General features: G+C 41.1%; 1 protein-coding gene across 2 annotated transcripts in view; it reads right to left on the bottom strand.

Annotated features, from left to right (window-relative positions):
- Nucleotides 1-15843, bottom strand: part of ppil2 (peptidylprolyl isomerase (cyclophilin)-like 2) — a 392675-nt gene extending 376832 nt beyond the window's left edge. The window contains exons 1-4 of one of the 2 annotated variants that reach the window (XM_088000184.1): nucleotides 15738-15843; nucleotides 12379-12428; nucleotides 9799-9844; nucleotides 7755-7817 (exon numbers count right to left, since the gene is read on the bottom strand). In XM_088000184.1, coding sequence (XP_087856310.1) covers nucleotides 7755-7817; nucleotides 9799-9844; nucleotides 12379-12428; nucleotides 15738-15769 — 191 coding nt within the window. In that variant the 5' untranslated portion in view covers nucleotides 15770-15843. The remainder of the gene's footprint in view (nucleotides 1-7754; nucleotides 7818-9798; nucleotides 9845-12378; nucleotides 12429-15737) is intronic. The other variant, XM_043716075.2, reaches the window with a different exon arrangement.
- Between the last annotated feature and the right edge of the window lie 769 nt (nucleotides 15844-16612).

Genomic DNA, 16612 nt, shown 5'->3' with positions numbered 1-16612 from the left:
CTGCACTTTTGGCAATGATCTTTGGGTCCTCACTGTCTACTGGAGTAGTGCCAGATAATTGGATGATAGCAAACGTTATTCCCTTGTTCAAGAAAGGAAATTGGGATAACCCTGGGAATTATAGATCAGTCAGTCTTACGTCTGTGGTGGGCAAATTACTGGAGAGGATTCTGAGACACAGGATTTATGATTACTTGGAAAACCATAGTTTGATTAGAGATAGTCAGCATGGCTTTGTGAGGGACAGGTCATGCCTCACAAGCCTTATTGAATTCTTTGAGGATGTGACAAAAAACATTGATGAAGGTAGAGTAGTAGAGGTGGTGTACATGCCTTTAGCAAGGCATTTGATAAGATTCCCCACGGTAGGCTCACTTAGAAAGTAAGGGAAATTTGGCTATCTGGATACAGAATTGGCTGGCCCATAGAAGACAGAGGGTGGTAGTAGATGGAAAGTACTCAGCATGGAGCTTGGTGACCAGTGGTGCTCCACAGGGATCTACATTAGTACCTCTGCTCTTTGTGATTTTTTCAATGACTTGGATGAGGAAGTGGAAGGGCGGGTTAGTAAGTTTGCTGACGACACAAAGGTTGCTGGAGTGGTAAGTTGTGTGGAGGGCTGTTGCAACGGGACATCAACAGGGTGCAGAACTGAGCTGATAAGTGGCAGATGGAGTTCAACCTGGAAAAGTGTGGAGCGATTCATTTGGGAAGGTCGAATTTGAATGCAGATTACAGGGTTAAAGGTAGGATTCTTGGCAGTGTGGAGGAACAGAGAGGTGCTGGGATCTTTGACCATAGATCCCTCAAAGTTGCCATCCAAGTTGATAGGGTTGATAAGAAGGCGTATGGTGTGTTGGCTTTCATCAGCAGGGAGATTGAGTTTAAGAGCAGAGAGGTTATGCTGTAGCTCTATAGAGCCCCGGTTAGACCATACTTAGAATATTGTCTTCAGTTCTGGTCGCCTCATTATAGGAAGGGCTAGGAAGCTTTAGAGAGTGTGCAGAGGAAATTTACCAGGATGCTGCCTGGACTGGAGCGTATGTCTTATGAGGAAAGGTTGAGAGGGGTAAGGCTTTCCTCATTGGAGCGAAGAAGTGCGAGAGGTGACTTGATAGAGGTGTACAAGATGATGAGAGGCATAGATAGAGTGAATGGTCAAAGACTTTTTCCCAAGGCAGAAATGGCCAGCACAAGAGGGCATAATTTTAAGGTGATTGGAGGAAGGTTTAGGGGAGATGTCAGAGGTTGGTTCCTTACACAGAGTGGTGGGTGCGTGGAATGCAGTGGTAGTAGAGTCAGATGCATTAGAAACATTTAAACAACTCTTGGATAGGCACATGGATGATAGCAAAATGAAGAGCATGTAGGTTAGTTTCATCTTAGAGTAGGATAAAAGGTCTGTACAACATCGAGGGCCGAAGGGCCTGTACTGTGCTGTACTCATAGGGTCATAGAGATGTACAGCATGGAAACAGACCCTTCGGTTCAACTCATCCATGCCAAACAGATATCCTAACCTAATCCAGTCCCATTTGCCAGTACTGTTCTATGTTTTTTTTTAATAAATGTTTTTATTGAAAACCTTTTTTAAATCTTTTACAAAACATTAATCTACAAAAAAAATCAACAAAAAAAAGGAAAAAAAGGCAGTACAACAAAGCCAGAACACAGTACTGTTGTTAATGAACAACCTACTATTCTACCAAAACATACATATCTACTTAACTTAAACTACAAACGTATTAAACAAATACTAACTTAAACTAAATTCAAACAACTTAAATTAAATTATATCTCACTGCCTTATTCTATCTCACTCATCACACCTCCACGGAGGCTCCCATCCCTGGGAGCACCATCTACAGTACCCATATTCTTTCTCCCCCAGTCTCCTCCTCCCGGGCCCCATGGGCACCCATACTGATTCCCACGGAAATACCACAGCCCTAATTAATATTGCTGATAAGTCAGCGCCACCACGTCTTGTAAAACTGTTGCGTTTGTGTTGCACCATATATGTGAGGTAGTCTTGTGGGAGATGCTCCATTACCGGCCTACGCCACGCTATAAGACCTGGTGGATTTTCTGACGTCCAATTCACTATAATGTTCTTCCTCACACAGTGGATTAGAATGTTACGCAATCTCTTCCCGTGTTCCCCCAGATATGGCAAATTTGGCAACCCCAAAAAAAGAAATACTGGATCCACGTTAACTTCAATCCCCAGGATGTCCTTTAGCTCCCTTACTATAGCACTCCAGTATCTCTGCATCTTACAACGTGACTAGTAGCAGTGTGCAAGAGTGCCTGTACTAATTTTACATTTGGGACACCCTGGTGACGTGCCTCTCTTGAACTTAGCTAGCCTCTTGGCGCCATATGAGCCGTATGCAAGATCTTCAATTGCATGGCCTGCACTCTGTTGCACACTGAAATTTTCCTTACATTTCCCTATATGCCTTCCCATAAACCTCCGATTAAATATCCTCTCCTAACTCTCTATTCCATGTCCTACAGAGTCCTTCCACGTCCCCCAGGGCACGGCCTTTCTGTAAATGATATGAAGTACTAAGTGAAAGAGCACCCGTACGCTGATGCACTCTTTTCTCCACGTCTGATTTGTAACACTGTACTAGGAGCGTGGTCTTCTTTTGTATATAGTCCCTTATCTGAAAGTATCAGAAAAGGTCCCTATTAGACAATCCATATTTCTGACTTAACTGATTAAATGACATCAAGACCTCCCCCTCAGACAAAAGATTCCATTATTCTCCCATGCCTTAAAGCCGGAGTCCACTGCCCCAGGTTTAAATCCTTGGGCTCTGACCAATGGGGTAAATAGAATCATAGAGTCATAGAGATGTACAGCATGGAAACAGACCCTTTGGTCCAACTTGTCCATGCCGACCAGATATCCCAACCCAATGTAGTCCCACCTGCCAGCACCCAGCCCATATCCCTCCAAACCCTTCCTATTCATATACCCATCCAGATGCCTTTTAAATGTTGCAATTGCACTAGCCTCCACCACTTCCTCTGGCAACTCATTCCATACACACACCACCCTCTGTGTAAAAAAATTGCTCCTTAGATCTTTTTTATATCTTTCCCCTCTCACGCTAAACCTATGCTCTCTAGTTCTGGACTCCTCCATCTCTGAGAAAAGACTTTGTCTATTTATCTTATCCATGCCCCTTATGATTTTATAAATCTCTATAAGGTGACCCCTCAGCCTCCGAAGCTCCAGGGAAAATGGCGAAGGCTTAGATTAATTGCCCTGATCTTGCCTCATTATCTCCCCGATTCTCCCTGTATTTAAAATAATTGGACTTTTACACGGTTGGGTCATGGATTTCATCTTGTCCATAAATAATAAATTAATTAAAAGGACATTTTGACTGCGAGGCTTCAATATCAAGCCAAATCGACTCCGAATTCCCCCGTACACAGTCACCAACATATGTAAATAGAGCACTTATTTGGTATTTCTTCAAATCTGGAAGATCCACCCCTCCCTCTGCCTGTAAAAGCTGCAATTTAGTGAATTTAATTAGAGGGCGCCTGTGGCACCAAATAAAGGGCCTAGCCAACCATCGAGCCTCCATAACATTTGTCTAGGTAACACCAGCAGGAGCATTCTCATGGGGTACAGTAATCGAGGAAGGACATTCATTTTAATCAGGGCTATTTGGCCTAACAATGATAACGGTAACCCCTTCCACCGCTGTAAATCCTGGTTTATCTTCTCTAGCAGTTGTACGTAGTTAGCTTTATACAGCTGGTGGAAGGAAGGGGTAATAAAAATGCCCAAATACAAAAAACCTTTTGATGACCATCTAAACAGGAACTGCATTCCATCTTTCAGATCAGGCACCTCCACTAATCCCTCCAGCGGCATGGCTTCCAATTTTGTAAAATTGATCCTATAACCTGAGAAACCACCATATGAATTAATTGTTTGAATCAGTCGAGGACTGGCCAAAAATAAAAGGATGCCGTCAGCATATTGGGTGATCTTATACTCCCCCAATCCCACCTTTGGCGCTACTATTTCAGGATCCCTCCTGACAGCTTCGGCAACAGCTCAATCGCCCAGGTAAATAACAGCAGTGATAAAGGACACCCCTGTCGACTACCTCTTCCAATGTTAAAGTTATTTAACTTAATACCGTTTGTAATGACTGCCGCCTTAGGATCATTATACAATACCGCCACCCATCTGGCAGAGGATCCCCCCAAACCAAAGCGCTCTAGGACCTCAAATAGATATGGCTATTCTATCTGATCAATTGCCTTTTCTGCATCTAGTGAGACCACCAAACCTGGAATCAATCTTAGCTGGCATACCTGCACTGTGTTCAGTATTCTCTTAGTATTTTTGGAGGAGCTACAGCCCTTAACAAAACAGATATAGCCACCCCAATACAAAATCAAAAGGACAGCAGTAAAAAAAAAGAGCCCTAGGTAATACCCAATCAACTGATATATAAAATAATTTCAATTTTACAACAAAACTGTACATATTAAACCAGTAACCACAAAGAAAGGGGGAGAGAAGTAAAAATAGGGCAATAATAAAATCCTCATACCACTGTTCGCAATGATGCCTCCTCCCCTCCCAGCCCGACTCAGGTCCCTCAATTCAAAAATTTCTCAAAGTCTTTCACCTTTTCTGCGGAGTCAATGTTATATACCGTACCCCCATGGGCAAAACGCATCATGGCTAGGTACCTCAAGGAGTATTGAATGTTCAGATCTCTTAATTCTTTCTTGACATCATCAAATGTCCTTCTCTTCTTAATTAGGGCTCCTGAAAAGTCCTGAAAAAAATTATCCTGGAGCCTTTGTATATTAAAGCTTGTGAATTCCTTCCCAGTCTTCTTGCTGTTTCAACTATTAATTGTTTTTCTCTATAATGCAGGAGTTGCACTAGGACTGCACGGGGGCGCGGGTCCGGCCCAGAGGGGAGGGGAGGTCCACCTTGCCCAGGGGTATGGCACAGAGCGGAGCACAGCAGACCACTCAGAGTGCCGCCATCTTGGATCCATTCTGCTCTAAATTCTTAAATGTCACCAATGTAACCAGATTAGATTAGATTACTTACAGTGCAGAAACAGGCCCTTCGGCCCAACAAGTCCACACCGACCCTCTGAAGAGCAACCCACCCAGATCCATTCCCCTACATTTACCTCTCCACCTAACACTACAGGCAATTTAGCATGGCCAATTCACCTAACCTGCACATTTTTGGACTGAGGGAGGAAACCGGAGCACCCGGAGGAAGTCCATGCAGACACGGGGAGAATGTGCAAACTCCACACAGACAGTTGCCTGAGGCGGGAATTGAACCCTGGTCTTTGGCGTTGTGAGGCAGCAGTGCTAACCACCGTGCCGCCCAACCAACTACTTCAAATTAATATTCTACGTTCTATTAATGTAACCTCAATCCTTTCAACAACCTTCACTTAAATGCATGCTCCCGCTCTTGGCTCTCTGCTATGATAGTAATACTTGTACATTAAAATTATATTGTATTCCAAATGTCACCTACTGAACATATTATGTAAAGGATCCAAAAATCTCCAAATTTAACAGTATTGTCTTTTATCACATGGACTTGTGTCTATTACAATTTTTCTCTTTGTAGCTCAAAATGTTTCCATTTGCATCTGCCCTCAGATTCATGTATTATTTTAACAACATATTTAACTCCTGTAAGGAACTAAAGGACAATCATTAGTTGACAAATATGGAACCTCACTGAAAATATATCTGAAAATGCCTACAACTGCCTTTTCTACTACGTGTCATTTTCTAAATGACCTCTAACTTTGAGAATAATCTCTCCATATGAATACTCATGGACTGTGTTAGAGCCTGTTAATACACTTCTACACATACACTTAGGGAAGCCACTATTACGTTTGAAGTATGCATTCCCATTTATATCCAGTAGATGGCACTGCAGACACCTGATTCAGTAAAACATAGTTGCTTCTGTGTCTGACAGACTAATGGTGCAAATAGTTGCAGTAGGTGGTGACAAAATTGAAGGAAATAATTAAAGGCAAGTTTCAGCAATAATAAGTGCTCACTTGTCCACCATCTTAAATAGTTTGAACTGCTCAAATAAAACATTTGCACTTACTGTCTGCCTCTTCCATTCATTTACCACAGCATAGACCGTAAACTATGCCAAAAGCCAGAAATAGAAAATGCTGTACCTTCTAAAGGTGGATGGTGAGTTCAAACCTCAATGCCTCTACGATACTGGTGAAACTATGATCAATAATACCTGAGCAGCATATATCAAAACTACAATAGTATCCAGACAGTAAAACCAGGCTGTCAAGGTTTAAATCTGAAAATGTGTTGCTGGAAAAGCACAGCAGGTCAGGCAGCATCCAAGGAACAGGAGAATCAACGTTTCGGGAAGGCAGCGTGTTAGTCTCATAATCTGAAGGTCCTGAGTTCAATCCTCAGAGAAGGCAAGACTGTGGCTTTTGCCACCTTACGCGTTTCCTTTCTCTCCGCGGGAAATAATATTTGGGAAGAAGGGCTTATGCCCGAAACGTCGATTCTCCTGTTCCTTGGATGCTGCCTGACCTGCTGAGCTTTTCCAGCAACACATTTTCAGCTCTGATCTCCAGCATCTGCAGTCCTCACTTTCTCCTGTCAAGGTTTAAATGTCAGCACTAATTTAAGACTACAGAAGCTCACTGGAGCAGGACAGGCAATGTTTCGAGCATAAGCTCTTCACCCTGATGAAGAGGTTATGTTGGAAACGTCAACTCTTCTGCTGCTTAGATGCTGCCTGACCGGCTGTGCTTTTCAAGTGCCACACTTTTTGACTCTGATCTCCAGTGTCTGCAGTCCACATTTTCTCCTATAGTAGTTCACTGTTAGCCAGCTCTGAAGATGCTTCACAAGAAATATTAACCCAACTTTCCTTTCAGAAGCTGCCCACAAAGTCTCACAATGTTTACTTCTAATTTCAAACAATAACTTCTTTATTGGTTCTCTAACTTCAATGACATACCAATATTACCATGATCAATGAGCTTAAGATTGCATACAATATTTACAAAATATTCTGACTAAAAACAAAACAATCACGATTCTCATCTCACTCCAAAACTTCAAGGAGGTAGCTGCTTACACATGAATAATTGTAACTCCAATCATAATGACTCATGGTCCTTTAGTCATTTTTAACAATATGACAAACGTGAGTGATTTAAGAAACAACTTTTTTTAAAAAACAAAATCCTTGTTTAAATTAATTAGCTTCTCAAAACAGTGATATGCTGAATTAAGGATTGATATGCAGATAAATGAAGTTACAATGTACAATGGTCAACTGTTCCTGTCTGAGACTCCATTCAGTAACCGTATCTGTTATCCAGAGACAGCTAGCATCTGTGTGTGATTTCAGCAGGAGCTGAGAGAAGCATTCTAAATACAAGAACAAGATACAAAGGCAAACACAAGCACAACAGCCTAAAAAGGGAGCAATAAACTGACTAGATCAATAGGACAGGAAATGGAGACAGTGCTAAATTTAGTTAGAACATCTTCCAAAGTGGGTCAATGATGAGACTTCTTTACTTTTCTATGTACAGACAAAAGTCACAAACTAGTCTGGCAGCAACCATTTCACACTGCAGCACTTTTCTCCCTTACTCAAACTGAAATGCAATTTTAAAACAAGACGTCACTTTACTAAGTGCAAATAAGGCTTTTATACTCACAGGAGATCAAACACCATTCCATCAGGGGTACATACAGGGTACTCAAAAGGTTGAAGAGATAAGCTGGAAGAGAGTGCAACAGTTAGATAAGGAAGAATTGGCCAGTATTAAGTCCAAATGTCTTTAATGTGCAAAATTAAAATAAAGACTTATTGCAGGACTGACATTATCGAGGTATATTCAGTCCTCTCACCTGATCATATTAAAATGCACACACATTCTCTTTGGGGAATGCCTTCTGGACAATAACTTTGACAATAATTGACAAGAAACAAGATGTAAATAGTTAAGCAGGAAAAAAAATGAAAATTACATTCAGGACACAGCTGAGAGATTAATGTTACTTGTCTGCACAGCACGAGTGCATAAAATGCCCAAAGATCACTTTTTAAATTGGTTAATGTCTTGGTATCAAATATTGGAATTGATTCACAAATTAGAATAATTATTTGGCCAGACTATGTTCTACAGTCCTGGATTAGTGGTGCTGGAAGAGCACAGCAGTTCAGGCAGCATCCAAGGAGCTTCGAAATTGACGTTTCGGGCAAAAGCCCTTCTACAGTCCTGTCAGCCAATCATGAATAGTAGTAGATATTTAAACAACTAATCAGAGGGAGAATGCTCCACAAGCATTCCTATCCTCAATGATGGGGGAATAGAGCATGCTAAAGACATGCAAAATGCTAATGCCTTATTTATCCAAAATATCAAAGAGATTGACAAGTCGATGGAGTGAGGATAGGCAGATAAGGTTCAATGCAGAAAAGTGAGAGGTGACACACTTTGTTCAGAGAAACGCTGAAGGACAACATGAAACAAAGGGTACAATTCTAAACGGAGTGCAGGAGTAGAGGGACCAGAGTGCAATGTGTACAGATCATTGAAAGTGGCAGGACTTCTTTCGATTCTTTCGATTAGTGGGCGGCACGGTGGCCCAGTGGTTAGCACTGCTGCCTCACAGCGCCTGAGACCCGGGTTCAATTCCCGCCTCAGGCGACTGACTGTGTGGAGTTTGCACGTTCTCCCCGTGTCTGTGTGGGTTTCCTCCGGGTGCTCCGGTTTCCTCCCACAGTCCAAAAGATGTGTAGGGTCAGGTGAATTGGCCATGCTAAATTGCCCGTAGTGTTAGGTAAGGGGTAAATGTAGGGGTATGGGTGGGTTTCGCTTCGGCGGGTCGGTGTGGACTTGTTGGGCCGAAGGGCCTGTTTCTACACTGTAATGTAATCTAATCTAATGTAATCTAATCTAATTCAATATTTAAACTTAAATACTCAGTCAAGACTTCGAAAAATGCTGGAAAATTTGTTTCTGAATGAACTAAGTGGATCTTTATGTATTATTGTCAGCACCGTTAAAAGCAAAACTATTGAAACAAAAGCAAGTGATTCACATTTTAAGCACCTATAATGAGATGGAGCTGGAAACACACTTTTCATTTCTCAAAAGTTTCAAAGAATTCAGGGAAAAATTTACAAATGAAAAAGGGTTGGCGATATCGGAACTGACATCAAACCATAACCCAATACTCCGAATTCCTGGTAGCACAGTTGCAAATTTGAAAGGGAGAAACAATATATAATCTCCTAACACAGATTGCAAACATAATCATACTATAACTCAATATGTGATGGTTATCATTTTACTGGATGATGTGTAAAATTTTAAACGGGTGGTTGAAGAATTAAACAAAGAAAACTGGAATCTGCAAATTCATAAGAGTATCTTGAAGATATATATATATTTCTTTAGTCTTTCGCTTTAATATTTCTCAGGGAATTGCAGCCTAATAGGATGGCGGAATGGGATGTCAGAAAGAGGGGCAGGAAGGAACTTGAGGATATTGAGAATAGTGAGGATTCTAAGAACAGTACATGGACTTCAAGCTAAGGCCTTCGTGTAGGAAATTCAAATGATTCACACTGAATCACTGTTCCAAGTCTCTCAGCTTCAATGCAATCTGCAGTTGAATTTTATTGTATTATTATTGCAATGTATTTTCAGGAGCACAATACACTGTTGTATAGCAGCAACCAGAAGGCCTTACCTGCAGTGGTCGAAGGGCAGGCGGCGGAAGTTTGCTTGTGGAATAACTGCAAAAGGGAGGAAATATCAGTAATTATTTTCTTGAAGGAAATTACCTAACATCTTAATCAAATGATCCAACTACATGTTTTATAAAAGAGGATTTTAGCAACATACAAACCAGTCTACCAAGGCCAATGATATAATATTCTATTTACATAGCAGCATTAACATAAAGAAATGCCCCAAGACATTCCATAGGAGCGTCAGACCATAAGAAAAGACACAAAAGCAGAATTAGGTAATTCGACCCATTTAGTTTGTTCCACCATTGATCATATGTTTCTCAATCCCATTCTCCTGCCTTCTCCCAGTAACCCTTGATCTACTTACTAACCAGAAACCTATCTATTTCTGTCTTAAATTACTCAACTACCCTCAGCTGAAGAAATTCCTCCTCATCTTGGTTCCAAAGGGTTGTGCCATTATGATGAGGCTACACCTTGGGTCCTAGTTTCTCCTTCTAATGGAATCATCTTATCCATGTCTCTTCCATCCAGGTGTCTCAGTATTCTGTAAGTTGCATTGAAATCTCTACTTATCTTTTTAAACTCCATAAGTACAGACCCAGATTCCTCAATCACTCCTCATACAACAACACCTTCACCCCAGGATCATTCTACACCTCCTCTGGACCCCCTCTAACACTAGTCTTTCCTTAGATATGGGGCCCAAAACTACTCTCAATATTCTAAATGTGATCTCAGCAGAGACTTATACAGGCTCAGCAATACATCTTTGCTCTTGTATTCTAGCCCACTTCAAATGAATGCCAATTCTGCACTTGCCTTCCTAACCACTAAATCAACATGCATGTCAACCATTAGACAATTCTGAGCTAGGACTCCCGAGTTCCTTTGTGCTACAGAGTTTTGAAGCCTTTCCCAATTTAGGAAATAGTCCACACCTCTATTCTTCCTACCAAAGTGCATAACCTCACACTTACCCCACATTACATTCCATCTGCCACTCCTATGCCTACTCTCCAAGCCTGTCCAAATTCTTCTGCAGCCTCCCCACTTTCAAAACGCCACCTGTCCCTCCACCTATCTTTGTGCCATTTGCAAACTTAGCAACAATACCCTCAGTTCCTTCATCGAGATCATTAATGTATAATCTAAGTAGTCGCGGTCCCAACACTGACCACTGTAGAGCTCCATTAGTCAATGGCTGTCATCCTGAAAAAGACCCAATTATCTCCACACTCTGTTTTCTGCCAGTCAGCTAATTCTCTCTTCATGCCAATACCTTGCCCCTAATACCACAGGCTCTTGATGTCTTTAGTAGCCTCCTGTGCAACACCTTGTCAAATGTCTTCTGGAAATCAAAATTGATCAAGGCCAATGGCTCTCCTTTGTCTAATTTCTCAAGCAAAGTATGACTCAAACTACATGAAGCAATACTTGGGTGGATAACAAACACCTTGGTCGAAGAGTAGGTTAAAATGTCCTATAGGAGAAAAGACAAGCTGAGAGGTAGAGAGGTTTTCATAAAGAATTCTTGAGTGTGTGGGATAGGTAACTCAAGACATCGCTGTCAATGGTGGAATTAATAAACTTGGAAATGCTCAAAAGGAGATCAAAATTAGATCTCACAGTGGGTTGGGAATTTGAGGGTGGATGGATTTGAAAACAAAATGAGAATGTTAAAACAGAGGTTTATCTAATTGGGAACTACTGTAGATTAGCAAGAACCAGAGTCTTAGATTAGCAGAATTGGTCCAGGTTACATCAAGGGATGCATAGATTTGGGATGCCTTTAGATTTCTGAAGTATAGAATGTAGCAGGTCAGGCAGTAGTTCATTGGAAGAGTCAAGTCTAGCGATAAAGTCATGAATGAGAGTTTCAGCAGATGACATGAGGCAGGGACAGATGTGACTATGTCACACAGATGAACATAAGCAATATTAACAATGGTGAAAATATGTGATTAGAAGCTCACCTTAGGGTCAAATACAACACCAAAGTTATAAAAAGCCTGTTCAGCTTCACACAATTGCTAGAAATGGATGGAATCGTCGCTAAGGAATGGAATTTAAGAAGACAATGGATTTCCAATATTTAGTTGGAGAAAATTTCCATTCACTCAGTACTGAATATTGGACAGAAAGTTAGACAGTTTATGCACAGTTAAGGGGTTGAGAGATGTGGTGTTGAGGTAAAACTGGTGCCAGCAAATGGTACGTGGAAACTGACACTGTTTGCAGATGACATTCAGATTTAGTGAATGATAGCACAAAACAGGGCCTTTCAACTGTACTTCACTGAAGCGCTGTTCCACTATATATCTACCTACAAGAATCTGTAAACTGCGAGTGTCAGTAATATTTTACTCAGCTATTGACCGATCATTAATAATTCAAACCAAAGGGAAGAGGCATCTGCAAATGTACCCAATTATACAACTATTAGATCACCTAATATCAAAGGGTATTTAAAAAGCAATTTGCATCAACAGTAAGATTGGAAATACAGTTTACACAGTGTAATAACGAGATCAACAGAAACCCTGGTACTCCAATGCAGTGCAAATCCTACTTACCCGCTTTCTTGCCACCATAGAAATTTGTATATTCTGTACAGGTAATGTACCTGCAAAAGAAAATAAAACTCAGTGCAATACTATAAACAGTAGAATGCAGTGATGTGGTAATGTCACTAGATTACTGATCAAGAGGTTTAATCCAATGCTCTGGGCACTTGGTTTGTGGCCCATCACAGCATCTTAGGGAATTTAAAATCAACTAATAAAATTTGGAATTGTTGCCACGGGTGATGTAGTGGTGGAAAAAGCTGTTTGTTGTGTGTAATAGCACTTCAGAATATAAAGGGAAAGATTAAAATCTGGAACCGGGTGATCACATGGTGCAGTGGTAGTGTTCCTACAACTGAGTTACAAATGCTTGGCTTCAAGTTCCATCTGCTCCAGAGGTATGTCAAAAATTTTTGAACATCTTCATTAAAAATATCTACAATCTGGAATTGGTCTCTATAGTGGTGACCATTAAACTATCACCAATTGTCATGAAGAACACATTGTTCATTTGCATCCTTCAGGTAACCTAACCTAGTCTGGCCTACATGTCACTCCTGACTTTCAGCAGTGCACTCATTCTTAATTGTCATATGAAATGGACTGGCAAGACACTCAGTTCACGGGCAATAAATGTTGATCTTGCCAGTGACATGCTCATCCATTGACAGAAAAGAGGAGCAGATTATAATTTAGGAATGCACATGTCACCCAAAGGAATGTACATAAAAATTGACAGCTTTAAACAGCAAAGTTAAGAATACATCCCTGATAAGTGACGAAATAAATGTATCCTAGTTAAATCTGTTCTTTGCAGAAGAGAGCAAGAGAATTGAATTGAGTCAGGGGATAGCTGGATCAAGACATACTCCAAGACAGCGCGCACACTCTACCCGTCCCCAATAGTATGCCTGTCAATCGAATCACCCAGTCCCCTCCTCAGCACAATATCTGCAATGTTTACCAGCAAACTTTCCAGTTCCAAAAGCTCAGGCAATTTGAATCCCAGAGCCAGTATGCTATTTACAATCAAAAATGTGATGGGATATGCTCCACATGCTGGAGGAGTGTGGCTCTCTTGAAGCTTCATACCGGGCAAAAAGCATTCCATTGACTGGCACCCTCTCTAACACCTTCAGCATTCACTCCCAGCAACACTGATGCACAACAGCAACAGAATGCTGTTGTAACACAGCAGTGAACCTCTCACTTAATTAAATCAAACACCCAGTAAATCTCATCTTGTCTCACAATCTCTGAAAATATGAGTGACAGAGAACTCACAAATTCCACTATTTAAAGGAAATAATATCAATTTCTTTTTTAACTCTAAAGTGGACATTAAACAACAATTATTCACAATTTTAAGCCCCCTTTCTCTTATCTGCTTATTATCTGCCTCCAACTCTATAACAATGTACTGTTCCAATAAGACACTTATTAGAATTACATCAACTTAATTTCAAAACCACACAGCCAATGTCATCTTCGGTGTCTGTCTTCTTCCGACTGAAGATCTCCCTGGGTCATCTTCTTTCTTTTTACTGCGAATATGTTTCATATGAAAAAGGCACCTTTGATAGAGAGTGTTTCCTAGATTCTTGGGTCTCACTCAGTGACAGTTTCTCTCTCTGCAATTTTCAAAATGTCCCTATTTTTATATCCCCAACATCGGACTGATGTTGGCAAAACAATAAATTCAAACTCAATTGGGTTTTAGTATCGTGGGGACAATTTAAACTGATTGGTTATATTGAAATTGTTGTCAAAACAGCAACCAAGTTAGGTATCCATTTCACAGCCAAATATTACACATTTTCAATTTTCCAGTATACTCTGGGATTGCCATCTAGTCATATACACAGGTACTTTTAATCTCAGTTCGGAACAGCATTCACTCTCTCTTAAAGGTACAGTACACACCTTCAACTTCATAACAATCATTTCTACAAGATGCACTGTAACAACTCACCAAAGCTCTTTACACGGCAGCTTCAAAACCCTCGATCTCTACTACCAAGTAGAACAGATACATGGGAACATCATCACCACTTATAGGTCTCCTTCCAATACATACATCATCCTGAATTGGAATTATTATCACCATTCTTTCACTTATGGAGGGAAGATCATATGAGGAAAGACTGAGGGATTTGAGGCTGTTTTCATTAGAGAGAAGGCTAAGAGGTGACTTAATAGAGACACACAAGATGATCAGAGGTTTAGATAGGGTGGACAACCTTTTTCCTTGCACAGTGATGGCTCACACGAGGTGGCATAGCTCTAAATTGAGGAGTGATGGATTTAGGACAGATGTCAGAGGTAGATTCTTTACTCAGAGAGTAGTAAGGACATGGAACGCCCTGCCCGCAACAGGAGTACACTTGCCAACCATCAGAGCATTTAAATGGTCATTGGATAAACATATGGATGATAATGGAATAGTGTAGGTTAGGTGGGTTTCAGATTGTTGCACCGACCTGTGAAATCATCATGGGCCGAAGGGCCCATACTGCGCTTTAATGTTCTACGTTCACTGTTGCTTATTCAAAATCCTGGTACTCCCTTACTAACAGCACTGTAAACACACCTAACCTCAGTTCAAGAAGGTGACCATTCAAAAGGGCAATCAGGGATCAGAAATAATTGCTGGCCCAATCAGTGATGCCGACGTCTCATGAACAAATGAAAAGAAACTTTACAAAATGGAGGCTGTGGATTCTTTTGCATAGAATAACAGCAATATTTACAGTTAATCTCAGGTATGCAACTGTCATTTCCAGATGCTCAAGATTAATGTTGTTTCAATCCCTCAAGTGGCCTTTGATGCATTATATTCCATTATTCCATGGAACATCTGCAGGATCACCTAAATAATGGACACAGAGGTGAGATGGTGCAAGGTAGGAAGAATTGTTACCTTCAGAAGATAGAGTGGAAATAAAATGTTAAAATTTCACTGAAATAGGAAGTGCTACACAATAAATCAGCATACCATGCCATCCAATGTAGTGCTTCAAGCACTGATTAATAACAGGCAGTACAAAAGAAGACCAAATGGTGAATCAAAACACGTAGCTATTAAGGAGCATCTTAAAGAATACAGAGTTAACTCTAGCGTTTAGGGTCTAGCGTAGCAATTAATATCAAGGATGTCCAAGAGGATACAGCATTGGAGAGTTGAGATTACAGAGATGGGGAGTGGCAAGGAGTGGAAGGATTTAAAAAGAAACATAAGAATGCAAAATCAAAGAGGGACAGGTACTCAGGGTGGCTCGCAAAGAACCGAGTGAGCTGTTTGAGTGTCACAAGCAAGCTAGGTGGAGGTGGAATCGCTCTCCCAACTGCAGGGAGAACTTGAGGCTCACATTTTATCTTTCTGGTGCTGCCTCTTCCCCATGGCGTCCGGATCCGCTGCCGCTGCCACAAACAAACTCCAACTTCAAACAACTGCTCCTGGCGCCGGAACTGCGCTCACTGCCTGACAACCGGTTCGCCTGTAATAAGGGGCCGGAAAAGCCCAGGGCGCTGAGAGAAACGTTCCGCCCTGCGCCATCTGAGAAGTTTACAAGGAGTCTTTGAGAAAAGCAGCAACGGCGAATCTGCTGCTTGGACCCGTTTCGTAAAAGGCAAATCATTACTTTTTCACTCATTCTAAATGGATCGAATTTGTACGGTTTTCCGAATGTTTATAGGAGAAGTAATTATGAATTTATTTGACTAATTGTGACGTTACATAGATATTTTAAATCAATCTGTTCAGCTGTGTTGTGATATACCTTTGGGAGGGTCAGAAATGGTGAGACGTGAAGCTTGGTCCTTTTGTTTACGAGGTAGGGTCACGACCATTACACCCCAAGAGCCACCAGATGACTACATACAGGACATGGACTGCAGTGGTTTAAGGAGGCAGCTCATCAACACTTGGTCAAGAGACTATTAGACTTGGACGATAATGCTGACTCAGCCAGTGATGCCCACAATATGTGGATTAATATAATACATATACACACACACAAGGGTTAACAATGAAAGATAGATTAGTAGAATGGTGTAAAGACAACATTCTTTCCATCAATGTCAGCAAAGCAAAGGAGCTTGTCATCAACTTCCAGAAGCAGAGTGGAGGGCACACACCTGCCTGTATCAATTGTGCTGAGGTGGAACTGGTCAAGAATTTTAACTTCCTAGGAGTAAAGATCACCAACAATCTGTCCTGGTCCATCCACGTTGACACTATGGT

The sequence above is a fragment of the Chiloscyllium plagiosum genome, unplaced genomic scaffold (assembly GCF_037043375.1).
Source record: "Chiloscyllium plagiosum isolate Xiang-an unplaced genomic scaffold, Cpla_swu_hap1 HiC_scaffold_24, whole genome shotgun sequence".
Taxonomy (NCBI): domain Eukaryota; kingdom Metazoa; phylum Chordata; class Chondrichthyes; order Orectolobiformes; family Hemiscylliidae; genus Chiloscyllium; species Chiloscyllium plagiosum.
Note: the sequence above shows the minus strand (reverse complement) of the source record. Positions and strands in the feature narration are given on the sequence as shown.